The sequence below is a fragment of the Mauremys reevesii genome, linkage group 26 (assembly GCF_016161935.1).
Source record: "Mauremys reevesii isolate NIE-2019 linkage group 26, ASM1616193v1, whole genome shotgun sequence".
NCBI lineage: Eukaryota > Metazoa > Chordata > Testudines > Geoemydidae > Mauremys > Mauremys reevesii.
The window spans coordinates 6,232,321-6,260,014 of NC_052648.1; the positions used below are offsets into that span (position 1 = coordinate 6,232,321).

Sequence of the window (27,694 nt, forward strand, 5' to 3'; positions counted from 1 at the left end):
ACCACTGACCCAGAGCTTCGTGGTAACTGCAGCAGCTGCCACGCACCCCCGCACACACACATGCTGTGTTACAAGGCCAGGCAGTTTCTCAGAAGGACGCGGATGCCTTAGAGAGACTCACTGATGGTGTCCGTGGCAGGCGGCTTGGAGGAGAGTTGCCGGAGATGGGAGGCCGAGCTTGGCCCGGGGCCGGGCGTTAGGGAGTCCCGTGGAGGAGAGGAGCTGGAGGACTTGGAGGTGGGAGTGTTGGCTGAGACATCATTCTGCAATGGAAAGGAGATGTTGCCCTGCCCTGCTCTAGAGCCAAGGCCCCCCCAGAGCGCTACCTGCACATTCGTGAAACCTCACACACCCCAGTGGGGAAACCGAGGCAGTGATGTAATTCACCCGAGCTCCTGGAGAGATTCCATGCCCGGGTTTGGTATAGAACCTAGGAGTCCTGGCTCCCAGCCCCCCTTGCTACTTCAACCCCTGGGACTGGACCCCACCCCTTTCCAGAGCTGGGAAGACAGCACAGGAGTCTTGACTCGCAGCCCCCTGCTCTGACCCCCTAGAGAACACCCCCTTCCGGTTAATACTTGCACAGAGAGTCTGCAGCCCCTGCCCCAGGATCAGGCCCATCGACCAGCCGCCCCACCCTGCCCGGTGTTTCACTGAAGGGGGTGTCCATTTTTGCTCCCCTTGGGATTTTGTGGAGACCGGCAGAAATCCACGCGGAGCCCGTGAATCTCACATCACTTAGGGCATTTCGGCTGCTCTAATCAGACTGTCCCGGGGAGAAATGCCAGCGAGCGCCAGCAACCCTACGGAGGGCTCCCAAAGCCCTGCAGCCGACAGATTGCTCCCGCTGAATCTGGTAAGTGTCTCTCGGGCCTCCGCTTGATGGCTGGGCTGGGAATGACAGCGCAATCAATACCCTCCCTCCCCATGCTTCCCTCCCGCTGATGTTTCAATCTGAGAATCAGGCTGATGCTGGGCAAATCGATAGATTGCACAGCGCGCGGAGGAGCCCAGGGGAATTCTGCAGGCAGCCGGATGGAAAATACCTGCAGAGCCAGGCTCCAGTTACCAGCGTATTAACCTCCCTTCCAAAGGCACTCGCCCCTTGCCAGGCAGCGCGGGAGACCCGCTAGCGATAGCAGGGATTCGTTATTAATTAATTAATCAGCATGCCAAGGATCTCCAAGCACCTGATGCACACTCATTAATTAGAGCCTCCTCATGCTCCCACGGCGCGTTAGACACGCTGTACAGATGGGATGAGGCAAGGCCCAGGAAGGGGAACTGACTGGCCCAAGGACATGAAGCGAGTCAGTACAGAGGTGGGAACAGAACCCAGATGTCCTGGCTCCCAGAGCTCACCCTGCTGCAACCACTAGGCCAGGCTGCCTGCTGATTGCACAGCAAAGCCCACACACTGCCTGCATCCCAAACCCTTCTGTCTCGCTGGGCTGCTGTTAACCCTTAGAGTGCTGGAGAACCTCCAGGGGACACACGGACCCTGGGTTTGACTCCAGCATAGTGTGGCCTGGAGGGTTAACCCTTTGGGGACCAGGTTGTTTCCTAGGCTTCCGGCTGGCCCTCAGTGGTGGAGAAGGAGGGAGGGATCCTGGCAGAAGAGGATTGTTAGGAGGAGTAACCCCTGGTCTGTTGTGCCCCCCGCCCCGGCTCCCACTGCCACCTCTCCACCTGGCACAATCCCTCTTACCCCATTGCCAGTCTATGACCCCTCCAGGGCTTGGAACAGCAGTGGGGGCCGTGGGTTGCAGCAGGATAGGAGGCAGTGCAATGCAATTCTTCCCCTCTGGAGGGGGCAGGGACGGGGCAGCCAGGGGAAGACGTGAGGCGGGCAGGGAGCAATAGGATGACGGGGAGAGGGCGTGGCGAGAAGCTCTCTCGTTAAGTGCTTGAGGGGTTAAGGACCAGACGGGAAGCCCAAGGAATTGTGCGTGATGGGGGAAGGTGCATGGGAGGGGATTGCAGGGGGCAGCATCCCTTTCCCCAATGCAGAGCTCCAGCAGGGGCAGCCCCCCCGTGCATCCTCCAGGCTGGATTGCCTGCGACATGCCCTCTAAGCAGGGACAGAGAATCCCAGATCCACTGGCCAGGAGCTCCGGGCTCCCCCTCCCCACCCCATGTGCTGCAGCAGGGACAGACACCCTGGGGCAGTGCCCTGGGATACAGAGGTAGGTGCCGACCCCCCCCCCCCACTCCCACGGCCTCTCTCCAGCTCGCCAGCCCATCGCTTTACCAGGCTCTGGTCCTTCAGTTTGAGGGGCGTTGTGCTCCGGCTGGAGGCCAGGGAGGCTGGGCTCTCAGGCATGTCCCTGCGGGCGGGTGGGAGCTTAGTGCTGGGTGCATGGGCAGGGCTGCTGGGCTCAGAGGGTGGGTCCTGCAGCGGGGAAGAGAAAAGCAGACAGGGCCTTCAGAGAGGAGGGAACCGGGGCCCAGCGTGGGCCCAGCGTGTGCCCACTGCACAGGGACGGCACAGCCAGCAGCAGAGTGGGCTCTCCTCGTGCCACACCCCGGGGTCAATGCAGAGCCGAATGCAGACGCTCCAGAGTCACACAGGTGGTGGAGCAGGATCCAGACCTGCTTTTGCAGATGTAGCCTAGGAGGACACGAGAAAATTGCCTCTGCTTTTGAACGCACTGGGAATTTTGCAAGCCATATTAATTCTCTCTCTTTTAATGCTTTGGGTGCTTTCCAACTGGCTGCAACAGGCAGCTGGGTAACGACTGGGAAGAACTGGGGGACACCCGCCGATTTGCTGCAATATAATCAACCAGCCGGACAAAACGACCGTTTGCCAATCAGTCGAGTCTCCTCTCAGGGACAGGCGCCTCCAGCTTGTCAACCCATGGACTTGGCTGACCAGGGAGACTTGTTCTTTTAAAATAACAGCTCTGGGGGTCTTTCTGTTTGTCTTTCCGAGGTCACGCTTCCCAGCTTCTCTCCACAGTCAGGAAGGCTAGAAACCGACTTGGTTTTTTTTAAAAAGAAAACTGAGATTCTGATAGAGTCACGTGACTTCCGGAACTGGGGCTTCCCCCGAAACACCAAATATCACGAGGCTTGTGATACAACCACCAGAGGCGCAACTCTGTCTAACAGAATCACCTTCAGTTACCATCTTAGACCTGCTCTATACACAGATTTCAGACCAGTATCATTATTTCAGTTCGGGGAGAGACGTTTCCAAATGTGTTTTTTACCCCAGCATAATTCATTCCCTTTTCTGCGCAGCTGAGAGAAATGCCTCCATCCTAGGTTGCAGCTGTAACAGTAAAGTAATATGAATTGTGTGTCTAGACAAGGCCTTAAGAGATTTAATTAAAAACTTCTCACTCACCTCATCCACTACTAGGTTATAATCGCTCTTGTCCCCGTCGCTGTCCTGCCGAGGGGAGAAACAGAGCCAGGAACAATTAAAACAGCAAAATACCGACACAGGAAAGATCTTCGAGGCAGTGCTGCCTAGTGGCTCAAGCACTGGATTGTGATTCAGAAGACCTGGGGTCTATTCCTAGCTCTGCCACTGGCCTGCTGGATGGGAGAGTTACATCGCCTCTTTGTGCCTCAGTTTTCCCATCTGGAAAATGGGCAGAATGATACTGATGTCCTTTGTAAAGTGTTTGAAGCGAACGGCTGGAAAACACTAGATAAACCCTAAGGATTATTATTCTCTCTCCACTCTGTTGGCTCGTCTCCCTGACCCAAAGCCCAAGGAAGTGAGTGGAACGTTTCCCTGGTGACTCCGATGGGCTTTGGATCAGACCCCACACAAGCAAAGGCTGCGTCAGACAGAGCAGAGACCCAGAAATGCCTCGGATTTAAGGGCTCCCTGTGGAATTATTTTATAAGGTATTTTCCCAAATATTTTTCTGCAGCACTTTAAAGCTAGTAAGCAATGTTGAAAGGTCCCTTTTAGTTAAAAAGCCTCTTCAGAGTTGCCATTTCCAATCTCCATAGGGTCCGGACCGAATTTTCTTTTTTAAAGTCATCATCATCATCCCCCAGATTTTGCCCCCAAATCTCCTGCAGAATCTGGAAGAAAAATCCCATAGCATCCGGGCAACATTAAAAACAACAGTCTGGGCAACTGTAGAATTGTTAGTAGTACTGGAAAAGAGGTGAACGCTCTCAACTGAGATCAGGGCTCCAATGCGCTAGGTGCTGTACAGACAACTAAGGAGAGACAGCAAGATTGCAGTCTGATTAGACACGAGAGAAAAAGGTCAGAGGGGGAAACTGAGGCACGGGGGAGGGCTGTGACTTATTCAAGGTCACCCAGCAGGTCAGTGGCAGAGCTGGGAAAAGAATGCTGGTCCCCAATCCAGTGAACAGGCCACCTGCCACGCCATCACTGCCAGGCTGAAAAGCGCCCCCGCCTGGGGCTCTCGGAAACCCTTTGGGGGTTCAGGGGGGGCTTCAAGCTTCACACATGGCCAGCCCCCCGGCCTGGTGCAGTGGAACATTGGTCCGCTGGAGTTTGCTATGGACAGGGGTGACGGGGGGCAGGGGGGGGGGGAGAAAGTCGGTACAAATTACCAGGGCCCAGCAGTCCGGAAGTGGGCCCGGGGCCTGGCTTTCCCGGCTTCATCGGCCCTGTTTAGCCAGTCTGCCCTTGCTGGGGGCCCGAAAAAATGTTTTCACCGGGGCCTGAACCCGCTCTCGGCGGCCCTGGCTATGGAATCACAGAACTGCAGGGCTGGAAGGGACCTCGAGTGCTCAACAAGTCCAGCCCTCTGCACTGAAGCAGGACCCAGTAAACTGAAGACCATCCCGGACAGGGGTGTGTCTAACCCGTTCTTCCGAACAGCCCCAGAGGAGCGGGATCTGCCTTTCACATCACTGCATGGCAAACCCAGACCTTGCCCTCTGCCACCTCCAGAACCACCCCCCTCCGCCCCCCACAGCAATACCCGGCCCATCCTCCCAGGGGCAGGGATCCGGGTGTCGCCCGCCACGCTCCCTGGCTGCACTCACGTAATGTCCCGGCAGGTCCTTCTCCTCCCGTTTCCGCTTGAGCCCTGTCCCGCCCGGGCGCTCCTCGCCCTGCAGGCTCTCCGGAGGGGAGGCAGAAATGCTCTGCACAGGGGAAGTGAGAGGAGACCAGAGTTAATGCACAGCGAGGGTGGAGAGTCCCAGAAGCTGCCAAGCCATTTCCCACAGCTTCCTCCCCGGAGGCCAAGGGGACTGGGGCTCGGCACGCAGCTGCCAGCTTTGTGGCTGGCCGGCAGCCTGTGTGGCCTCGCTCTTTTCAGAGTGGGAAATTAACATCATGGGCCTCTGGCATCTGAACCCCTTCAAAGGCCAGGGTGGAGGCTTTGGGTCTCGTAAATGCTGCTGCTCACACGATCTCCCTCGCTAGTCGGCGGGCGGGGGGATTGCTTGGCACCAGACCCCCATCCTATCCGCTCTCTTGGCAGCAGGATGTAAAGGGGAGGTCAGCTCATGCCTTCAGCTCCCCCCGCCCTCCAGCTGCCTTTCTAGCACCCTGGGACCCTGCCCCTACCCGGACGCACCCCCAAACTCTCAGATTGGCACTGTGCAAACACACCCCAAACGTTCAAAGGCAGAGGCAGGTTTTCTCCCAGTTAGAGCAGGCAGCGAGTATTAGGAGTCCTGTCTCTGGGGAGGGAGTGGGGTCTAGCGGGTTAGAGCAGGGGGGGCGTACTAGGAGTCAGGACTCCGCGGGGCTACCTCTGGTTTAGGGAGGGGGGATTTTGTCTAAGGGTCAAGCGTGGATCAGGGAGTCACGACTCCTGGGTCCTACTGCCCACTCCAGGAGCACCAGAGTGGCAGGGACTGGGAGCCAGGACTCCTGGGTTCCCTATCACCGACTCACTCAGGCAAACTGCTTCTCTGCACCTTAGTTTCCCCATCTGCACAATCAGGATAATGCTCCTTACTCGCCTCCCGAGGAGAGAGGCAAAGACCAGGAGGCTTAATTCACTGAATGTTTATGAAACACTTAAAGATCTCCCTGAAAAGGCACCGAGCAGCTGCTGAGTTTTGTCAGTTTCACGTTCTGCCCTTAGCTCCCACGGCCAAGAATCATCCAGCGCTGGCCGGGAGCCCGTAAAACTGCCCAGATTGAGATCTGCCTGCTCCCCACATGCCTTGCTTAAAAAACAACAACAAACATCTCTCCTCTCCTGGGCTCAGCCACCTTGGGGCACGAACACTGTTCAGCTGCCAGCATGCCACTTCTTCAGTAAATCATTCCACAGCTGGGCTGGCAGGATTTTTGTGCTTGCACTGAAGGAAGACGGAGAAATAAAAAAAAAAAAAAATCCACCCAGCCCAACAAGGCCACATGCCTTTCCACAGTCAGGCACCGCCAGTGCATCTGGACGGAGGGGGGGGTCAGTTCAAGGAGAGATACCAGCCGCTGGGAGCTGGCACATGCAAACAGATCTGTGTGCGGCAGGTGGGCCTCGTAAATGACCTACTTAAAGAAGCATTTTCCAGAAGCAAAGGGGGGGGGCCGCTGGGCCACCCCTCTCCCCCCACCACTGGAGGAAGCGCTGTGGTCTCTCTGCAGACCAGCCTAACAGAGATGTTTGTATACTGGCTAAATGAAAACCACCGTCCAATAACAGCGGCCTCCCTTAGTCCCTGGACTTGAAAGAAGTTTTGCCCCTTTGGGAGATAATGAGGCATGACAGGAATGGAAAATCCCCATCAGCAGCCTCCTGTTTACTCGGCACGGCCCCGCCTTAACCCCTTCACCGCTGGAACAAGGGAGGAGGGGTATGGAGATCAGTTAGTACATCCCTTTCCCCATTGGCACTGGTCTGGTGTGGATCTGACTGTAACAAAACCTGCGTGGGCGTCTTCAATCCCTTTTCCCCCTGCTACCGTGTCTTTTGGTTTCCTCCGATAATAATAAACACAACTCTTTCCTCCCCCCACCCCCACGCACCTGCTTTGGCCAGATTCTGAGCCCGGTGGAACTGGCGTATAATCCGGAGTGACACTGGATTGACACTGGCGTTACAGGGAATCTAATCTACCCGCTTAGGTTGAGAGGATTCTGGTCTGCAGGGGTTTCGAAGTGGGCACTGAGGTCAGGGTGCTTGGGCTTTGGGGTGCTCCCCCAGAGACATCCTGGGGCCTGAGGTCCCCACAAGCTGTAGGTGCCCAGGAGCTATGAAAATAAGGCCCTGGGGCACCTAGATCTGAAGACAAAATCAGTGACCAGGCTGGAAAGTTTTGGCCTAAGATTGGTCATTCCCCACCCCCCTCCTCTCCATTTGTTTGGAGCAAAGATCTCCCACTAGTAAACTCAGACAGTTAATGCACGGGACTCCCTGCTGTCGGAGAACGCAAACAGCTTCCAGGGATTAGTCACTTGTCTGGCCTCTCCGGTGGCAACGTGCCAAGATGAAAAGGACAAAGGGCCATCAATCCTCAGGCTTCAGGGCACAAGCAGAGCCGTGGCTGTGGTCAGGCAGAATTTCCCCCAGTCCACCCCACTTACGTACTGCAGTAATGCCTGGGAGCCCCAGCCAGGGCCCAGAACCCCACGGTGCAAGGTGCTGTATGAACACACATCGTCCGTGCCCCCAAAGAGCTTACGCCTAAGGATCTGGAATCGACTCTTTTTGGATCAATCCACCTGCTGTGGCACAGTAACCACGGTGCTGCGCGCTGGCTGCCTAGCACATCACGGGTCCAGCCCACGCCATTGCTCATCCTCGGAGGAATTACAAGACCATCCTTCACGGTGGATCGATGCAAATGACTGGACAGCTTGAGGGGCACAGCGAGATCTTTAACCCTTCCTTGCCCTGCCTCCACCGTTCACTACAGACCAGAAAGGCTGAACCACAAAGCAATTTAACACCAAGGCACCGCCAGCCCCTGCCGGTGCCTGCTCCCTCTGCCCTGAAGCATTCCCTAGCCTCCTATTCCACCAGGACAAATGCCTGAATCTGGGATACATTTGAATAGGGTCTTTTTGGCCCTACTGGGGAGATCAGAACACACCTCCTCCCACCAGGCTCCTGTCGAGTCACTTGGATTTCACAGGTGGACACGGATCAGGTGAGAGACCAGTTCTCTGGGCTGTCACTCAGAGCCCACGCAAAGGGAGAGAGAGCTTGAAAGGCAGGAGGAGTGGTTCAAGCCTAGAACTGGGGGCTCCAGACACGTGGGTCCTACCCCTGCCCCGTGCCTCAGTTTCCCGCTCCGTGACCCTTGGCTGGCTAGAGCTAGGGACGCGCTAAGTGGGGATTTGATGCCAGGCACAGAGGCAAGGGAGCGGCTTTAACTGGAGTCCTCGAGGGCCACGCACGAACCCACACGTGGCTGGGTGCAGCCTGTGGTGTGGAGGAATGCGACAACGTTGGCAGGCAAGGCTGGATTACGGCAGCACACCGCGCAGACGATCGCTGCCAGAGCAGGGCAGAACAGCTCTCTCCTCGGCAAGGACGTAAGAGGCTATTTTGGGATGAGCTTGACCTTTAGACACTTGCCTCAGCGAGCAGGCAAACGGGCCAAGTCAGGTCTGAGTACCCCCATCATTAAACTGCCCCCAACAGGTGCACACCTGTCACAGTGAGGGGGTTATTTTATCCCCCAGCAAGGAACCCCTTTATCTGGCACATTCCCAGCTCAGACTCGAGCACTGATCCCTCCCCAACTCTGCTTACAGCTCCCCACAGATTTCATCTGGATCCGCTTCCCTTCCTGAGCTGCCGCGTGGCACTGCTGGGGCGCTGTTAAATGGCCGCCACGTTCCACCCCAGAGGTGGCTGCATTTTAGTGGTGGGTGAATGGGTTTCCTGTGTGCTTTTTGTAGCGCTTTTAAGTAGGGTGAAGAGGAGATACTCCAGGTGGCACTTTCTGATGTCAGGATCCATAGGAATATGCCTGTTTCCTATGGGGCTGGCTCGAGCGGACAGTACAGCCGTGGGGGAGGGGAGGCCCCCCAATTCCCAGAAACCCCGTCAGCGGACACAAGGGTGTAATGGATGCACCCCGTTTTACACATTGCAACTTGCAGGCACCTGGCCATGATTATTACTGTGTGTGCTTGACAGTTACTGCAGCTTTGAATTATGAGGGGTGTGTGTGTGTGTGTGTGTGTGTGTGTGTGTGTGTGTGTGTGTGTGTGTGTGTGTGTGTGTATAAAGGCTCCCGGGGGTGTGCACGCGTGTGTGTGAATGTGTGTGTGTAAAGGCTCTTGGTGTGTGTGTGTGGGTGTAAAGGCTCTCAGGGTGTGGGTGTGTGTTGGGGGAGGAACAGGAAGCATGCGTCTCCCTGCAGCACTGCACACAGCCTTTGTGCCTAGGAAGGAGGGCGCTGGGCTGACAAGCTGGGACCCGTCTGCTCCCAGCTCGGCGGTGACAGCGGAAGCGCCAGACACTTGGCACGGAACAACAAACAAGGGTGAGGCCGGCGCTGCGCCCCTGGCCGCTTCGGGCTCCCTTCCATCAGGCCAGCTCTGAGCGAGGCTGGTTTCTAGAGGAGGGGAAGGGATCTGCCTTCAGCTCTTCAGTGCTGGGAGATCCAATTCCTCCGTCCACAGCCCAGGGCAGCCCTCCGGCAAGCTTCCCCCACGCCCCCCGGCCCCTGCCAGCGGGCACCCGCCCTGGAGATCGGAACGGGAGGGGAATTCAGCCTCTATGGTCCTTCGCCTTCATTCCCAGGACAAATCACCCTTGGCGCTTCCCTGGCTCTTTCCTTCTGGAAATCACAGACAATTGAGCCTCCAGACCGCCCCTGTGAGGATCACAGTCCCTGTTTGACAGCTGGGGGAAACTGAGGCACCGAGCAGGGAAGTGACTCACCGGCACAAACTAGTACAAGGCCATCATCCTTCTCCACCAACACAGGCCCATGACTCATCCCCCACTCCGCAAGGCCATCAGACAGGCTAGATCTGAGTGCAAGTCCCACCCTGTGCACCCCTCCCTCCCGCTGGTTCCCCTCCAGCCGCGAATCCTCCCCCAAGCCCCAGCTCAACCTCCAGCCCTGGCATTGAAAACGAAGGGCAGCGAGAGCGCTATCTCGGGGCTGTTTGCTTTGAAAAGTCCAGGCAAAAAAACATTGCTGGGAATCCCAGTGCAACCACAAGAGAAGGGAGCCGGGCGCAAGGCTTGGAGAAAAGACGCCCCTCACGGCTCTTCCTGAAAACACCAAAAGACGGAGTCTGGCTGAGCCTGTCCAGGGCCGCCCAGAGGGGGAGGCAAGTGGGGCAATTTACCCCAGGCTCCGGGCCCCGCAGTGGCCCCCCACGAGAGTTTTTCGGGGGCCCTGGAGCAGGGTCCTTCACTTGCTCCGGGTCTTTGGCGGCAATTCGGTGGTGGGGGGTCCTTCCGCCCCGGGACCCGCCGCCGAAGTGCCCCGAAGACCCACGGTGGGGGGTCCTTCCACCCTGGGACCTGCCACCGAAGTGCCCCGAAGACCTGCGGCGGGGGGGTCCTTCCACCCTGGGACCCGCCGCTGAAGTGCCCCGAAGACCCACGGCGGGGGGGTCCTTCCGCTCCAGGACCTGCCACCGAAGTGCCCCGAAGACCCACGGCGGGGGGTCCTTCCGCCCCGGGACCCGCCGCCGAAGTGCCCCGAAGACCCACGGCGGGGGGGTCCTTCCGCTCCAGGACCTGCCACCGAAGTGCCCCGAAGACCCGCGGCGGGGGGGGGTGTCCCTTCCACCCTGGGAGCCGCTGCCGAAGTGCCGGGTCTTCGGCGGCAATTCGGTGGCAGGGGCCCCCCCGCCGCTGAAGACCCCAGGCCCCCTGAATCCTCTGGGTGGCCCTGAGCCTGTCTCACCAACAGAGCGACCCCTCAGCCCTCCATTCTCTCTGCTGCTCTGGGGCCTCAAAGGGTGGCCCCCAGGAATCCACCTGCCACGTCGGCGGCATTGCCGGTGTACGGCCCATGCACCAAAGCGCCTCCCACCTGTGGCCTGGCCAGAGTACCCTGCACTGTGGCTGGCCTCTGCTTTCCAGGGCCCCACTGGGCACCCAAAGCCAGGGGCCTCTTTGCCCAGAGTCAGGTTGAGAGCTAGGATCCAGGCCTGTGCACGGCCCAGCTGACCTCACGTCCCCCGATCATGGCAGGCCGGGCGGGGGTGAGACGCGCCCCCCCTGCCAGAGCACCAAGACTGTCATTTCAGTACGAGCCCTCGCTCATTGCTTCAGGCCCAACACCTTCCCTTAAGCTAAATCCACCCTCGCCCAGACAGGTCCCCTCCAGGCCCCCGGCCCATGGCTTACCCGGCTTGGCGTGCGCTCTGGGGTCCGGCCAGCAGGCAGACACAGGTGCGTAGAGAGCCCCAGATCGGGAAAACACAAAGGGAGAACAAAGAGATTCATTTAGTCCTGATGTCACATGGCCACGCCCAAGCCGCAGGGGTCTGATTTGGGTTGTACGTCCCCAGAGTAATCAGGGCTCTCGATCAGCCAGGAAAGGCTGGACAGAGACATTCCTGACAACCCGGCTACGGGGCACAATCCTTTCCTTGCACTAGTGAATGGATGATCCAGATCACATGGGAATAGAATTAGATCCTTCCACCCACTGGGCTTCATTCCAGCATCAAGGGTTACCCTGGAGGGAGGACTAGGTCCGGTCACCCCACATAATCACAGGTAAGCGTCTGAGACGCACCCATCTGAGTCTGATGCACAGCTCCCAAGCAGGAATTCAGAGAACCCCAAAGCCTGAGAGCTGTGATGTAGCAGCTTGTACCACAAAGAGCAACAGTCCATGTAAAACAATAGCAAATGTTCTCTGGTGGAGGACAGCATGAATCCCTGATCCTTGGCCCGGGCTGCAGGGCTGATGTTGCTTGTACTCGTGACCGATACGGGAACTGCAAAATCTCCATGGAGCCTGGATTTGCTACTTTCTATCAGTGCGTATTCTAGCACTTCACAATCACTAACGGACTGTTCTCGAACACCCAAGTGAGACAGGGAGAGTGCAGTGTCAAGAAATTGGGTGGTATCCCTTTGAATAGTCTGTGAGCCCACTAGTGGTGCTCACCGTGTTCTGGGTTTTAGAAGCTGCCAGAGCCCAGCCAGAGCAGCTTGGCCTCGTCCATGTCTGGCCAGAGAGGACGGTTATTTGGAGCCCAGGCGTCCCTGTGAGGTGTCTTTGTATTGTTCTCGTTGTGTAAAGCTCAAAAGGCACAGGAGGGACATTACCCCCATTTCACAGATGGAGAACTGAGGCACAGAGTAGAGGAAGTGGCCTGCCCACGGTCCCACAACACATCTGTGGGTGAGCTGAGAAGTGAAAGCAGATCTCCCGAGTCCCAGCCTAGAGCCCAGTGTCTCTCCACCTTTCCAGACTACTGTGTCCTTTCTGGAGTCTGTGTTGTCTCGCGTCCCTCCAAGTTCCACCTCACTTCAAAACTCCTTGCTTACAAAATCAGACATAAAAGAACAGAAGCGTCCCAGCTCACTCGTGCTGAACAACGGCTGACTTTCTCCTTTTTACCATATAATTATAAAATAAATCAACTGCAATATAAATATTGTACGTACATTTCCGTGTATAGTACACAGAGCAGTATAACCCAGGCGTTGTCTGTGTGCAATTTTACTTTGTCCTGACTTCGCTACTGCTTTTTATGTAGCCTGTTGTGAAACTAAGCGAATACCCCCCGGAAGATCCCTGCGTCCCCCACAGTGTCTGCGAACCCCCAGCTGAGAACCACTGCCCTGGACCATCCTTCCGCGACCGTTAGCTACAAGGGGAGGGTCTGAACTTCCCCAAAGTTTGAGGATACTCAGCCTGGGGGCAGGAGAAAATGGAGGTTGGGTGCAGGAGGCAGATACACAATACCTTGGCGAAAGGGAGACAGGCTAACAGATGCTGGACACAATTGCAGAAAAAAGCCAGGTGCATCCCCATACCCACAGGCCCTGTGTGTGCCTTCCCTCTTCCCAGGCTTCGGCCAGGCCTCTTTTGCATGCAACGCATGTGACACAAACACCATCTCCTCAAATGAGCCAAGATCACCAGGGGTCTGACTGCAAATTTCAGCCGGAGGTTGTCTGCACAACGCTGCCTGCTCCCCGAAGCTCCTGGCTGGTAATGATCGCATCAGCATTTGGAGAGGATAAATGGGTTCTCCCAGCAGAGTCCCAATCTTCTCTGGCAGGAGGACAGATGCTCGGGGATGAAGCAGACGGAAATGAAGAGATGGGGGTTTCTGAACATATTTAACCGCTCCAGGACTCACTGGCCAGCACAGAGGGGTGTGGTGGGGGGGATTACAATCTCATAATGCAGGATGGATTTAATCATACCAGCTCCTGCCGAATTCACCCCTGAGATGCTAGGATTACCCCTTCGACGTGTGTAGCATTGCACGGGTTTTTAAGGGCAAAAGGGACCCTCTAATCCAGCACAACCCACCCCCGAGGAGGACACCTACTGTCTCCTGCATCTAGCCCAGCAGTGCACAGGACAAGCTTCCTCCTGAAGCACCCATCGGCCTACCTGTCTGGTTCTCAAAGGGTTAAGCAAGACAGCGTAAAGCCTGCTTTTCTCCTCTCCCAACTGTTGTCTTTCTTTGGGGGGGGGGGAGGGGCACCCTTAAAGAGACACTGTCAAAATTAAAAGCGTGCACCGACAGTGTGCGGAGGGTGTATACACACACACTCACCCCCAATTGCTGGTGCCACCCATGCCGCTTACAATGGTCTAGTTTTGCTTTTAATAATGTTAAAAACATCGTTTCCCTTTCACCCTTTTTGTTCTTATTTATATAGCCGCGGCCCCTGGGGGTTCTCCATCAGGGAAGCGGCCGAAGCACCGTAACCGCTTATTGAAAAGACAAAAAAGAGTTTGCAATCTAGGCCTTGTTTGCAATTGAGCAGCGACCTTAGACTGGTCGGTTTCGCTTCGGGCATCTCATAAACCGGACTAGTGCTGTTGTGTTTGGGTTGCTAACATTACAGGGGACCGGTGTGTAGAGAAACAAAACAAATGGTTGAATCACCCTTTTTGTTTCCTTTAAATCAATCACAACAACATCGCTAGTACGCCCAGGGCTCAGAACACACTCATAGAATATCAAGGTTGGGAGAGACCTCAGGAGGTATCTAAGTCCAACTCCCTGCTCAAAGCAGGACCAATCCCCAGACAGATTTTCACCCCAGTTCCCTAAATGGCCCCCTCAAGAATTGAACTCACAACCCTGGGTTTAGCAGGCCAATGCTCAAAGCACTGAGCTATCCCCAACCTACGTTTAACATACACTGCCCCTACTGGAAGGCAGTATGGCCTAGTGGATAGAGCACCAGTGTGCAACCCAGGAGCCCTGGGTTTTATTTCTGGCTCTGCTACTAGGCTGCCAGGTGACTCTGGGCAATCCTCTTCACTACCCAATGCCTCAGTTTCCCCATACGTAAAATGGGGGTAGCGAGACCTCTGTCACAAAGTGCTTTGAGATCTATGGATAAGAAGCGCTTTGGAGCTAGATACTATGATGACCCACATTAGCCTTTAGCTAATTTAATGATGATGAAGATAGTAAGTAAGGGGTTGTAAAGCATTTTGTGATGCTGGTATAAAAATTAGGGCTGGTTGGAAAACAACAACTCCATTTCAACCTTCGGTTTCATTCTGTTACCAGAGCAAAACCGAGACCCTTCTACATTTTGTCATGAGAAAAGAGAGAAAGCGAGCACAAGCACACACATGCAAGAAGGGGGGCAGGGGAAATGGTTTCTCTTCACCCTAGAACAGCCTAGTGCACTCATCAGGACGGCGAGACACCCAGGCTCAAATCCCTGCTTTGTCTAAGATAAACGCCAGCGTAGGACAGGGAGAGGAGGAACACAGGACCAGAGCCATAGAAGGCGAGAGGTGGAGGTGGCTGTTTCATTCAGTTTCAAAGCAATTTCTGCCCAGGGAGCAGGTGGACACAGAGAACAAGCTGGGCTGAGTCCAGAAGGGTAAAAAAAAAACAAAAACAAAAAAAACAATGACAGGACGAGACCGAGAAAGATGGAAGGGGCAACGCTGGAGGTCGCAGCCGCTGCTGGAGCCCAGAGAGATGCCCAGGGGGTGGATGTCACACACAGTGTAGCAGGGCCACCCTCCTTCCTGATTTCCACCTGGCTCGGGGAAGCTGATTCTCAGGCATCTTCCCTGCCCTTGTTTGGTACCTGAGGGTCCCAGCGCCCCCTGGCTCCATACCCCATTCTCCTCCCCCATCCAGGAGGGGCCCAGTCCGAACCAGTCGGCACCAATCCTTGGGAGGTGCAAAGGCCCATTGTGCTACCTTGGCGGCTTTCCCAACCCTCAGCCGCGCTGAGAGGAGGAGACTACGAGCTGGGTTTTAGCCAATAGGGGTTCCCCCCGGTCCCCGAATGGCAGTGCAGAGGCTGCAGCCACACAGAGCAGGCTGTTAATGGCATCGTCCCCCCCAAACCGTTTGGAGACAGGACTAAGGAGCGGTTTGGAGAACAGGACGGAGCAAAGCGTCAAAGAAACAGCAGCAGCTCCGCCGATCGCCCCAGTGGAGCCCGTCACACGCGCCTTTGCGTGTGCGTTCGCGAGCGCACCCTCACGTGCGTGCACAGATCCACGCATGTACAGTGGCACATACACCCTGCATGCATGGGGCACACCGACAGAGACACACGCCTCCTGTGCACGGGTTTCACGGACACAACCAGGCACGCGTCCTGCACACGCGCGCGCCTTCCGGGGGCCACCCGGTGCCGCAGCTGTTCCTTCCGTCAAAAACAGCGCCAACCTCGCGAGGCTCCAGAGACTTCATTAGCTTTATCTGTCACTCGCCGCGCCCGGCGCTTTCCTGGCCGGAGCCGGCAGCTGCCGCACACCAGCGAGCCCTGGGTAAAGGGCAGAGTGGGGCGACGTCTGCTCTCACTGCTGTGGTTTGCAGAAGGCCCCTGGTGGGGGGGCTGTTGGCTGGCACCAAATGGCAGTGCTCCTTCGGGACCAATCCCTTCCCCTCCAGTCCACGCCCTGGCCAGCCTGGCTCTGCCCCCCAGGAGGAAGGGGCAGCTTTCAGGCTTCCAAGGGCTAATTGCCCCTTGTCCCTCCCCACTCCCGCCCCATGCAAGGCCCTTTCCCTTTACCTCTGTTATTCTCAGCATCCTGAGCCCCCCTGTCCTCCTTTGCAGCGAGCTGAGACTGGGCCACCAGTGCCCCTGACAGGGCCACGAGTCCCGAGGCGCCGGCCAGGCTGGAAGGCTGCATGCCCGAAGGGTGCGGGGTGAGCGGGATGGGAGGCACATGGTGGGAGAGGTGCTGGAGCTGCTGCTGCTGAAGGAGAAAGAGCCGGGGCTGCGGGGAGACGCCCTTCCCAGGAAGCCCCCTCCCCCCTGATTCACCCAACCCCCTTAGCCCCGCTACCTGCCCCGAAGCGGTTCCACGACCCTTTGCCCCGCTGCAGCCACGAGCCACAGCAGCTGGGGCCTACGGTGCCCAGCGCTGAGCACAAACAGGGACCCCCTCTCGGAGGTGGGGGGTGATCAGGCCTCTCTGCTGCAGGATGACCCCCAAGGCTCCCTGCGCGATTTCAGCAGCCCCCCTTGAGACCTGCCATGGGCCCGGAGCAGCTCCTAGGTCAGTGGGAGTTTGGCCATTGCTGTCACAAGGCTCCTGGTCTCCACCCAATGCCGCCTTGAGGCCGTGATGTTCCCTCCCCTCCACCCGGCTTCCCTGCCTTTTGCTGCTGGTGGGGCACTGGGGAGGCGACTGTGGCTGCAAAGGAGGAAGACACAAGGGAGCATCCATCCAGCTGGGTGGGGGCAGCCCGGAGCTGTGGTCTGGGGTTACCCTGCCAGGGGCATCCCGGCTCCAAATTCCCTGATCAGAACTCCTTTCCCCTCCCCCATCGCTGGGCTACTCACCCCAATGATGCTGTTCAGTTCCCCCATGGTCACCTGCTTGGCCCGCTCCACGGCTTGCAGCACCTGCTGCTGGTGCTGGGAAAGGAAGGCACGGCAGGTCAGGAGCCCGGCCGGGTGTGAGCTCATGCCCCATCGAAAAGACAACCGAGCCTCCGGGGGACGAGGCGGAGCTGCCCCCTCCCGGGTTATGGTCCAGGGGACCCTCCCAGGGGGAACACCCCCAGAGGCGCTCACCCTCCTGGGATCTCCCTCTTACACAGCACAACTTTTTAACCCAGTGCAACCTAGTGTCCTCCTCCTCCACCGTGCGACGACTCTCCCCATCCCGCACGCAGCCCGGTGCTCACCCTCTTACCTCCTGCGTCAGGAACGGTACGATCTGGGCACAGATGGCACTCAGCCTCTTCACTATCTCAGCCTGAAAGGGCAAAAGGCAGCTCCGTCATGCCAGGCGCTAGCGCTGCTTAGAAGAACGGGGGCTCTTTAAATCAAGCCCCCCCCCAGCCCAGGCTCCATAGGAAGGCTCAGGGCTAGGAGCTGTGTTGATAGCCTGGGATAAACTCCCCTCCCAGCTTGCAGCAGGGCTCGGTGGAAGGACCAGGATGGATTCTCTAGGGATCCCTGCTTCAGAGTCCTGGTGGGGACTTTGCAGGGCATGTCCCCGGGGTATTACATGCACCGGATTTCACGGGCTTCACCAGTCCTGCCGGGCACAGATCCCGCATGCAGCCTGTGCCTTTTGCCCATTGGTACGAGGGCTGGGTGCTTGGCCAACCCCCGTTTTCCAGGGTTTGTGAAAGGAGTCGGTGTTCACCCAGGACACTTCCTAGGGGGTCTCTCGTCTGCCCCCTAGCACCACCGCCCAGACACACGGAGTTCACGACACCCCTCGGAGGAGGGGAGCATTACGACTGCCGTTGCACAGATGGGGAAACAGACAGAGAGACTAAGTACCTTACAAGACCCGATTTAACCCTGATCTCCTGAGCCCCTGGCTCTCCTCACTCTCCTAACACCTGTCTTTTCTTTCACGGCCGAGTCAACTGAAAAACTCTTCCTAGCCAAAGGACAGGCTGTGCTCAGCGCGGGGCACAGACGAGCCCCAAAGCTTGGCTGGCCCCTGGCCAGAGCAGAGGGACCGCCCTCGAGAGGCCTGGCTCCTCGGAATGATGTTTCTCTCCCTTCCCTGCCAAGTGGAACGTGATACCAAGAGCGTTGGAGCTGAAGTCAAACTTTCCAACCCACAGTGAGTTCGAGTGGGTTCAAAATAAGGCAAAAGCAGTTCATCCACCCGACACTGAGCTCTTTCTGGCAGGCTGCTCGGGAGATTTGGGGCTCTTCCCTACAGGGCGGTAGCGAGGGATATAAACATCTGCTCCACCCCCTGCACTGGGCTGGATCTGTCACCCCCACTCATGGAATCTCTAAACCGGTGGGCTGCCCAGACATGATTTATGCCCTGGTATTTATTTAGATGCATGATCACACTTCACCCTTCAGCTGGCTCCTCCATGTACTGATCTCAGAGCCCTTTATGAAGAGGAGACAACACAATCATCTCCGTTTTACAGAGGGGGAAACCGAGGCACCGTGCGAGGCGGTTACTTGCCCAGTCTCAAAGGGCGTCAGTAGCAGGGAAAGGGGTAGAACCCAGGTCTCCCGTCTCCCAGCCTCGCGCCCGGCCCCCTGCCTCCTGCACAAGAACAGTTTCCCAAGGGAAGCAGTGAAAGCCTCAGAGCTCGATAACACTTAAAGCACATGCCTCATGCAGCAAATCCACCTTGGCACTCGCCTGGGGACACAGACAAGCTGGTCTGCTCTATTTTTCCGTCTCAGATTTCTAGGACTCTCCGAGAGAGGTGCAGAGAGCTCGCAAGCGAAGAACAAAGGAAATCTGCCAGGCCCCTTAAGTAACACAGCCCCGGCCATTGCCTGCCACAGCCAGGGCAGCACACAGCACAGGCAACTCCACTCAGCCTTCCCTCCTGACACCCGCCAGTGACAGGGCACCTGAGCTGCAGCAACCAGACACCAAATGGGGTTCATTCAGTCCAGTGGAAATAAAAGCAGCACGACTCCTCACCTGCAGCTCTAGTCCTGACGCCCACTCCCTGCTCTAACCACTAACACATACTTCCCCCCGCCGCTAAAGACTGGAGCCCAGGAGTCCGCAGACCCAGTCTTCTGCTCTTAACACTAGACCACACACACATTCAGAACTGGGAATAGAACCCAGGAGTCCTGGGACCCACTCCCATATGCATTCGCAGGATTGGGATTAGAACCCAGGAGTCCATGTTCCCAGGCTCCTTTGTTCTAACCACTTGGCAACACTCCCTTCCATCTCGCTGTAGCTTCGTTGCCTTGTGCAACAAACAAATATGGTTTGTTCTCGTTCAGCTCCCGGGGCTCCTGCCGGATCTCGGGATCCCACCAGAGTTTGGAGTAAATTAGGAAGCTGAGAATGAAAGTGACTCTCCCGCACCACCCTGCTAACAAAAGGAGCAAACTTGGAGGGCTGAGCCAGCTGGAGAAATATGGCAGTCGACTTGCCACTTTGTCAGGCACCGTTCCAAACTAATTTCCCTGGCAGAGAGCCCTGCGATGACTAGATTGATAAATCTGAAGAGGAAAGCAAATTACAGCTGGAACAAAAGGAGACCGGGATGGTGAAAAACACTCCAGCGTCTTTGGGAAGGGAAGAAAAAAAAAGATCCATTTGATTTTCAGTTCCTCTCGGCCTTCTCTCCAGCTCCCTGCTGTTCACTCCCAGCTTTCCCTGTAACGGAGGTGCCAGATAAACCATCCGCCTAAGAGCGCAGCGGTGCTAATGCCCACTGTGCTGAGGCCTAATTAGGGGGCCGCGGGCCAGATTTTTTAAAGGTCTTTTGGTGCCTGCAGATGAAAATTGGCCCCAAGTGGGATTTGCAGAAATGCCTTGAAATCAATGGCGCTGCGTCTTTAGATGCCGAAGTACCTTAACAAATCTGCCCCTTAGCCCCCCGCAGATTGGCTAAGACCCAAAGGCAGCAAGTGCCGACCTACCGGCCCATCTCTAGGTTCTTCACCTAAGCACACAGATAACCACCAGCTTACACTCTCCGCCTGAGCCTGGTTCCACACCTGCCCCTCACACCTTTCTCCTTCGCAGCCTCCCTCCTCTTTCTGTGTTAGCTGATCCCCTCCTAACTAAACCCCCCCAAACATTGTTCAACGAAAGAAAAATCACAGCGCTACCATGCTACCTGCAGCCATCACATTGATCATCCTGCTTAGGTCTTCGATCCCTTCCCCTGGGTCTGTCTTATCTGTTAGGATTGCAAGCGTTTCAGGGTAAGGGCAGTAGCTTACTCTGGGTCCTCCGTAATTCATAATCATACCCAGAGGTTCTGCCATGTGCATTTTGCATTTGTTATCGATTTAAATGTTCACAGTTGCACAAAATTAGGGGTTTTAAGCACCCCCAGACCCCCCTGTTTTTTATCAATTTACATTTTCACAGTTGCAGGAAATTGTGGGGGAGGTGGCGGGGGGGGGGCATCAGACAATATTTAATGACGGTAGATGTTGAGATCCAGAAAGTTAAAGCTTTAGAACTGTTCGAACACAAAACCTGTCAACACCACCTGTCAAAATCCACAAAGGGAACAGCCTTAAATCCAAAGTTCTCAGGCTGAATTTTTCTTCCTTTCTCCATCTGTAAATTTAGAGGATCAGCGACGGAAATCTTTTCGCTGGGGTGTGCGCGTGTGCGGGGTGAAATTGACGCTTGCTGACATTTACCAATACAAATGGAACCCGTCCAAGTTGGCATACAGGCCAGCGGTGAAGGGGTCCATGGTCTGGCAGGAGCTGACACGCTGAATCAGGTATGTGGCTGGCCGGCTAACGGTGCCTTGGGAATGCCCTGCACTGGTCTCCTCACCTGGCTGCCTATTGAATTCAAGTCCCTGTGCAGACTGGAGGTCCAGCCCCCAAGGGAACCTCAGTTTCCAATCACCAGGCTGCAGTCCTATGGGATTAAGCAAATTCTCCCAGCCCCCCTCGAGTCTAAGCCGGAAGCTCCGCGTTCAGCCCCCACCCCAGACAAAGACACAGAACGGTCTGCCTCAGAGATAACTGGGGTTGGGGAACAGTTTTCAGAGATGATGAGCACCCATAGTGGGGGGTTGCTCCTGTATCCTTATTCCAGTTCCCCCCAGCTAACCAAGAGCCCACCTCACTCACCTGCTTGTGCATTTCAATGTTCAGCCCATAGGACATTTCGTAGTACTGAAAGCAAAGCAGAGCACAGCTGGTTAGAAGAGGACTCCCCATTCGCCACCAGATGACAAACCAGCTACCAGCAGGTCTTGGTAGCCACTCCACATGGCTCCCTCCCCCCGGCCAAACTGGCCCTGGTGTAACTTCATCAGCAGTCAATTACAGGGATGGGTTTCGCTTTTCCCAGGGTCAGGCCCAGATTTATTGACTGAGGGACAGATGGGGGGATAGGCACTGACCTCTTTCAGTTCTGGGAAGGTGGGAGGAGCCCACAGAAGGCCCGCCCCTTCAGATGAGGGAGGGGCCACAGGACCAGGATTCAGCTAAGCAGGGAGGACGAAAACAAGGACAGGGGGATGGTTCCCCAGCCCTGGAGATTGAAGGCCTGTGTGTAGCCACCTGGGCAAGCTTCCTCAGCATTGTCCCTGGAGGGGAGCTCAGTCTCCACACCCCAATCTAATCCAGGCCTGCCACAGCTGATCACCACTAAGTGCTGGACTCTGAGCCACCCAGAGATTAAGGGGCTGACTTTGCTGGCTCCAGCACTAACCATTGGGAAATACTCCCTCTGGCAATGCACACCAAGGGCAACAATGGGTTTTCGTGATGGTGGGAGGGGCACTTGCCCACCAGGGACTGGACCGAGACCCACCAAACTCATATCACAAATGGAAATGATTTTTCAGTCACTTACAACCTAGCATGAGTTGAGGATGGTGACCTGGAGAAGGTATATTATGGTTTAAAGAAGGTAGCTCAGGATCTTTGATTTGCCCTGTTGTTATAATACCAGGACAAAGGAGCAGTCAATGAAACAGAAAGGGGGAAAATTCAAAACTGATCACAGGAAGTGATTTTTTCCCTCCAGACAAAGCTCAGTTTAGCCTGTGGAACTCCTTGTCACAAGAAGTCACTGAGGCTGAGAACTTGGCAGGATTTGGACAGGGATCATACATTTGTATGAACAGGGACAGCCAGAGTGACAACAGTAAAGATTAAAGAATCAATGAATGTTCTGGAAGGGAAATAAACCCTCATGCTTCAGGGCATGCACAACCCTGAGCTATTGGGGTCAGGAGGAAGTTTTCCCTGGATGCAGCTTGTCTCATCACTGCCTACTGAGGGGTTTCTTGCACCTTCCTCTGAAGCAGCCGGTAATGTCAGAGACAAGATACTGGGCTAGAATCAGACCCTGGGTTTAATTCACCACGGCAATTCCTGTGTCCCTATCCCGTTTCCAACCTCAGCCCTAACCCCACCGGGCCGATCGCCAGAGGCCTATAATTTGCTGGAATTATGGGCAGTGGCCAGTAGCAATTCTGATTAACCCCGCGATGGCTGTTTCAAGAAGCCCCCGTCAGAGTTCACCCTCCGGCAGTACTTTGGAAGGGGTCGTACGAAACGACCCCGGGGTTCGGTTTGCTTCCAGCCACTCCCTCTCCACCTGGAAGGGTTGGACGTCAATAGCTACGAGGCCAAATGAAAAAATGGCATCGTTCCCAGCATCTAACGGCATCATGGCAGCGGCAGCAGACGGCGCGGCAGGAACCAACCGTTGCTAGGAATAGATGTTAACTCCTTCCTGACCAGTGCCCTTCCCCGCCCCCACCCCCTTGGGAGAGCACCCATAGGCAAGCGAGTGCAACATCACCCAGCTAGGAGGGGCGGTCCTTGGAGGCCAGCTCTCAGGCTGAATGGCTTGTTGACCTGCTCCAGTAGGATGATTACAGGGCCGGGGGGGCGGGGGGGCCAAGAGGCCCCTGGGGCCATTGGAGGGTCTCTTACCATGACATAATGTCTCTGCATCTCGGTCTTCTCGCTTGCCAGCTTCTCACATTCCAGCTTCAGACTGCAAGGGGAACCCGTCTTCATTTGCGGCCCCGGATCCACCTCCACCCCCAGGGGCGCTGGCTGCAGGAGCCACCCTGCACACCTCCCACCCAGCCCCGCTGCGGGGGAAGGGGCCATGCCTGCAGCGGGAGTCGGGGGCCATCGCTCTGTGCCACGCACGTCCCCAGCGGCGTTCCACCAGCTGGTCAGCGGCTTGGAGCGATATAAATCTGGCCCCTGGCCCGTCACACACCCAGCCCCACTCCCCTGAGCTCCCCTCTGGTCCCAGCTCCCCTCCCATCGCTGTCCCCCTTGTAACACCGAGTCCAGCAAGGCCTTGCTGGGGCTTGAGAAAACGAACCTGCCTCCTCCCACTTTGCCTGTGACCCTGAGCACAGCTCTGGCGTGCTCCTGACGTGTATCCCCTGAACTGCCTGTCCCACCCTCCCCCCGGCTCCCTCTCCCTGATCTGTGACCCCAAGACCCCTCGGAGCTCCCCCTCTGAGGCAGGGCAAGCGAGTGCAACATAGCCCAGCCCTGCCTCAAACTCCTTACCTAGGACCCTCAGAATCGCCCCTCTGTGATCACCCCCTGCCTTACCTGTAACCCTGGGCACCACTCTCTCAACCCCAACCCCCTTTTCCCTGTGATCCTAGACACTTGTCTGTCTGCATCTCTCACCCGCCCCCAGGACGGTCCCTTCCCCGTGGCCCCCACGCCTGCCCGCCCCTCCCCACACGGCCTGCCCCTCACCTGTGATACTGAGCCTGCAGGAACTGGAATTCTTCCTTAATCCGGTCGCAGATCTCCAAAATCGAGAACTTGAAGGGCTGCCCAGACTGAAGCGGAGCCGAGAGTGGATCAGTAACAACGACGCTGCTGCCAGCCCAGCCCAGCCCACCCCATCGCCAACGCACTGCCCTGACCCACCTTCCAACCCCAATCCTCTCCTCTCCCTCAGCCCCCTCCTCCCATTCCAAAATCCAACCCCTCTCCTCACCCCCAGCCCGTCCGGCACACCCGGAGCCCAGGATGGTACTTACAGGGTGCCGTCCTTGTGGGTACATCCTGGGGGACTTGCCCAAAATTGATGCCCACCGGAGGAGGGAGAATACCCTCTTTAACCTCCCCACCCTGGCTGCTTCTTTAACTTCTCCAACAGCCGCTGGTCACCGGGAAAACAAGAGTGCGAAGGAATCCTGTCTCCGGGAGGGACAGACGGACGGATATTGGAATCTTCCTCTGATTGGTTTTTTTTTTTAAATACAATTATTTATTGTTGTGGGTACGGCTCAGCCGGGGCGAAGAACATTTCCGTCGGGTGAAAGGGGAGAGAGAATTCCTCCCTAGTGGGTCGTGCTTGGCCGGGTCGCCTCGGCCCCCCCATCGGACACGGGGCTGGGGGGAAATATAATCTGTCTTAAAGCACCAGAAAAAAAAAAAAAAAGGCAGGAACAGAAGGTCAGTAGAAAATCTGGCCGGATTTCAATAGCGGTCCCTGGCTAGAATGAAAACTGCCTCCTGGCAAGGCAAAGGCAGAGCAGGGGAGTCTGTCCAACCGGATCCTTAAGGTGGTCCTTTCTCGGTAGGAGGTGGCAACAGGGGCTTTGCCCGCTGGCTCTGGGCTCCATGCCAGGGACGCTTCCCACCCGCTAGAGGTGTCAGAGGGCAGCGAGGCCCGGGAGGGAGATTCCCCCCACCACACGCCCCTGCTCCATGCCCGCCTCCCTCCTCGCCCTCGTGGTGGGAAGGAAAACTGAACCGAGGGAAGCAGCTGCTCCCACTTCCCGAGCGGCTCCCCCACATCCTGCTGGGCTGGGGGAGGACGGGTCGCTTGCCGCCTGCCCCGCTCAGTCTCCTGCTTGCTTGGCCTTTGAGGACAGGACCCCAGATTTGGTGGGGGGGGGGAGGTGTTTGGCCTCCTCGTTGGCTCCAAGCTGGCTCTGCTATATCCCTGCGTGGGCCCCCCTTTAAGTGTGGGGCTGGGCTGCCTCAACCAGAATGATGGGGACCCCTCCCAATGTCCCCCCACTCCTGTGCAGCTCCCATTTGCAGAGTCTCTCCCTCACACCCCGGACACACCAGCCTCTCCCAGCCCATCCCCCTTTCCCCGCCTCTGCCCCCAGATCTCTCCTCCATACAGGGCCCCCACCCCACTGGCCTCTGGGATCTTCCACTCCCACAGAGATCCATCCTGCCCCACTGCCAGTGCCTCAGACAGGTGGGCCCAGATCTGGGCCTGGGTGTAAGCCCCCCTGACCCAAATGAAGCCAACCTTAATAAACTTTGCCCTCTGGGAGCCCACGCTGCCTCCATCCGCCTGGTTTCATTCTTCCTGGCCCTTTGGACAGCAGAACCGTCTGCCAGCGTTACGCAGCAGCATCTCGCCAGCCCACGGCTTGACACTGGGCACTGGAAATAGCACGTGCTGTTTGCACAGCAGTAAAGGCATCATAAATATATAATCATAAAATACATTCAGGGTTTTAAAGCCTCTGTCTGACCCAGTGAGCCAAGCCAGGCTGCAGTCTAGGGGCGTTCCCTGGGCCGCTGGGACAGGTTTCCTTGGAGAGACAAAGAAAAAATTCAGAGCTGGTTTTCACGGTAGGATGGCACAGGCGGTTAGCCACTCCACCGCTGTGCCATCTGCACCGTTCCCTCCAGCGCCTCCTGCTGGGAGCAGACTGGCTTGGCTCCCTGGAGGGTTTTGTAGCGTGGTTCTTACTGAGTGAAGCTACACCTGACATAGGTGGGACTTGGAAGTTCCCCACACCCACCTCTCCTGCACCCTTCCCTCCCAGGCCTCCTGCTGGCAGGGCCTGAGCCGGGAGACGCTGTGAACGGCCTCTCAGCCGGCATTTCCTACAGCGCCTCCTGCTGGCACTGCTGTAAGGAGCAATTTCTCCATACATTTGTGTGTGCGCGCGTGTGTGACTCCAACAGGAGAGAGTCCCCCTAAATGACAACCACCGATTATTAGGCAGGGAGGCAGCCTGGCTTTCCAGGCGCCCGAAAAGCCAGGCCATAGATGCCTTCTCCTTCCTGAAGCAGAATCCTCCAGAAGGGCCCCCCACTCCCTGCAGGATCATTATTAATTATTATTATTACACCCAAGCCTTCATGCTGGTGAGAAAACCAGCCCCTAGGTCCACCTTAAACAGCTTTGCAGCCTCTGCTACTGGGGCCCTGCTTCCATTGGCTGCGAGCGCCAGCCAATCGGCCCCGCCCGTTCCCACATGGGTCTCTGATGTCAAAGGCTTCAGAGGCTAATCAGGAGCGAGAGCAGCTGGAGGATAAACAGGAGTGAGCCGGAGGTGGGGGAGGGAGCAGCCCCGGGGCAGGCTGGGATTTGTAGTTCTCTCTGCTCCCCCCTCCCCCAGTTGCCAAGGCACAGCTGCAGCTGGGGCAGCTCCCAGAGTTAGTTGTTGTTGGAGGTTGCACAGGCCGGGGGCTGGTGTGCTCCTGGGAGGGAAGGAGGGAGTCTCAATTTTCAAGCATCCTTCCCTGCTCAATGTCATCCTGCTTGGATAGACACCCAGACACGCAGGGGAATCGATCGCTGCTTCCTGGCCTTTGGGCTAAGGGTGAGGTAGCCGCGGGGGCCTATCGAAGGCGTAGTTTGACTTCTAGATTGGGGGGTAGACGCTCCTGTCAAGCCAGTGGGCCCATGCATGGAGGAGCAAATTCCACACTTGCCCTAGGCTTGCATTTCGGGGGGTGGCATTGTCCCCCAAACAGCGCCCATAGGGCCTGTGTCCTTTTGGGGACAGACTGAGAACAGCTGGGTCGTGCCTCAGTTTCCCCAGCTGTAAACGGGGGAGAAGGAGCCTGAGCCCCTTTGGAAAGTGATGGGTGAGGGGCGGCTGATAAGAGCTAGATTATGATTTATTGATAGGGTCCTTCTCCTCCCTAGCTGGCCCCCACCTGGCAGTTCTTTAGGGCCAGGGCTGTCCTCGCTCTGTGCCTGAGCCAGCTGCTCCTCCCCCTCCCCCTCTTGGCAAACAAATTAACTCCCTGATCTTCCAACCCCGAGCTTGCTCCAGCAACCCCAAAGACCAGGGCAGCTGCAAACTACATTGCCCACAAGCTCCTGCGACTAGTTCCTCTGCCCTGTCAATCAAAGTAACGTGGGCCCTGCTCCCTCCTCGGCATCCCCACCCGAAGTGGCTGGATGGTATAATTACAGCACATTGATCTAACTGAGCAAGGCTTTCCTGCTGGCCATGAATCAGGCTTTCCAGAGAGGAGCACATCCCTTTAACATTAAGCACAGCACCTTCCATCACCATAGGGCCTCTGCAGACACACACACATCCCAGCTCCCTCTCCACTGGGCTGCACCCGCAGCAGAGGGAGAAGCAAACGGAGCCAGTCTCCCTCCCTGGGAAAGTGAAAACAAGCAAAGTAAAAACCCAGCAGATCTTTGTCTCTTCCCTTCACACTGCCCCAAAGACAGAACCACCTTTTTGGGGAGCGATCTGAGCATCCGACCCCTTGGAACCCTAAAAATTCCAACCCACAGCTGGGTCGACACAGCCCCGGAGTTCCCCTCCGCGGCCCCCCCTTACAAACTGAGGTCTTGTCCCAGCTGCAGGGATGTTAAAGATCCTCAGGTTGCTGGGATCATAAGAACAGCCCCCCAGCCCAAAAACCAAATGTCCTTTCCTCCCAGTGAAAACAACGGAGTCCGGTGGCACCTTAAAGACTAACAGATTTATTTGGGCATAAGCTTTCGTGGGTAAAAA

At 56.7% G+C, this 27,694-nt stretch overlaps 1 protein-coding gene across 9 annotated transcripts in view; it reads right to left on the reverse strand.

The window, feature by feature from the left end:
- The window catches only part of TLE2 (TLE family member 2, transcriptional corepressor), a 35,925-nt gene extending 8,937 nt beyond the window's left edge, over positions 1 to 26,988 (reverse strand). Inside the window, exons 1-14 of one of the 9 annotated variants that reach the window (XM_039515326.1) lie at positions 26,874 to 26,988; positions 25,225 to 25,377; positions 23,993 to 24,368; positions 23,703 to 23,788; positions 22,905 to 22,968; positions 21,084 to 21,128; positions 17,212 to 17,274; positions 16,857 to 16,931; positions 16,080 to 16,266; positions 11,232 to 11,248; positions 4,990 to 5,091; positions 3,353 to 3,397; positions 2,252 to 2,392; positions 122 to 263 (exon numbers count right to left, since the gene is read on the reverse strand). In XM_039515326.1, coding sequence (XP_039371260.1) covers positions 122 to 263; positions 2,252 to 2,392; positions 3,353 to 3,397; positions 4,990 to 5,091; positions 11,232 to 11,248; positions 16,080 to 16,266; positions 16,857 to 16,931; positions 17,212 to 17,274; positions 21,084 to 21,128; positions 22,905 to 22,968; positions 23,703 to 23,788; positions 23,993 to 24,016 — 991 coding nt within the window. In that variant the 5' untranslated portion in view covers positions 24,017 to 24,368; positions 25,225 to 25,377; positions 26,874 to 26,988. Of the gene's footprint in view, positions 1 to 121; positions 264 to 2,251; positions 2,393 to 3,352; positions 3,398 to 4,989; positions 5,092 to 11,231; positions 11,249 to 16,079; positions 16,267 to 16,856; positions 16,932 to 17,203; positions 17,275 to 17,670; positions 17,689 to 20,093; positions 20,127 to 21,083; positions 21,129 to 22,904; positions 22,969 to 23,702; positions 23,789 to 23,992; positions 24,369 to 25,224; positions 25,664 to 26,101; positions 26,203 to 26,873 lie in introns of those variants that run through there. The other 8 variants (XM_039515325.1, XM_039515327.1, XM_039515324.1 and 5 more) reach the window with 8 other exon arrangements.
- Positions 26,989 to 27,694: the final 706 nt, after the last annotated feature.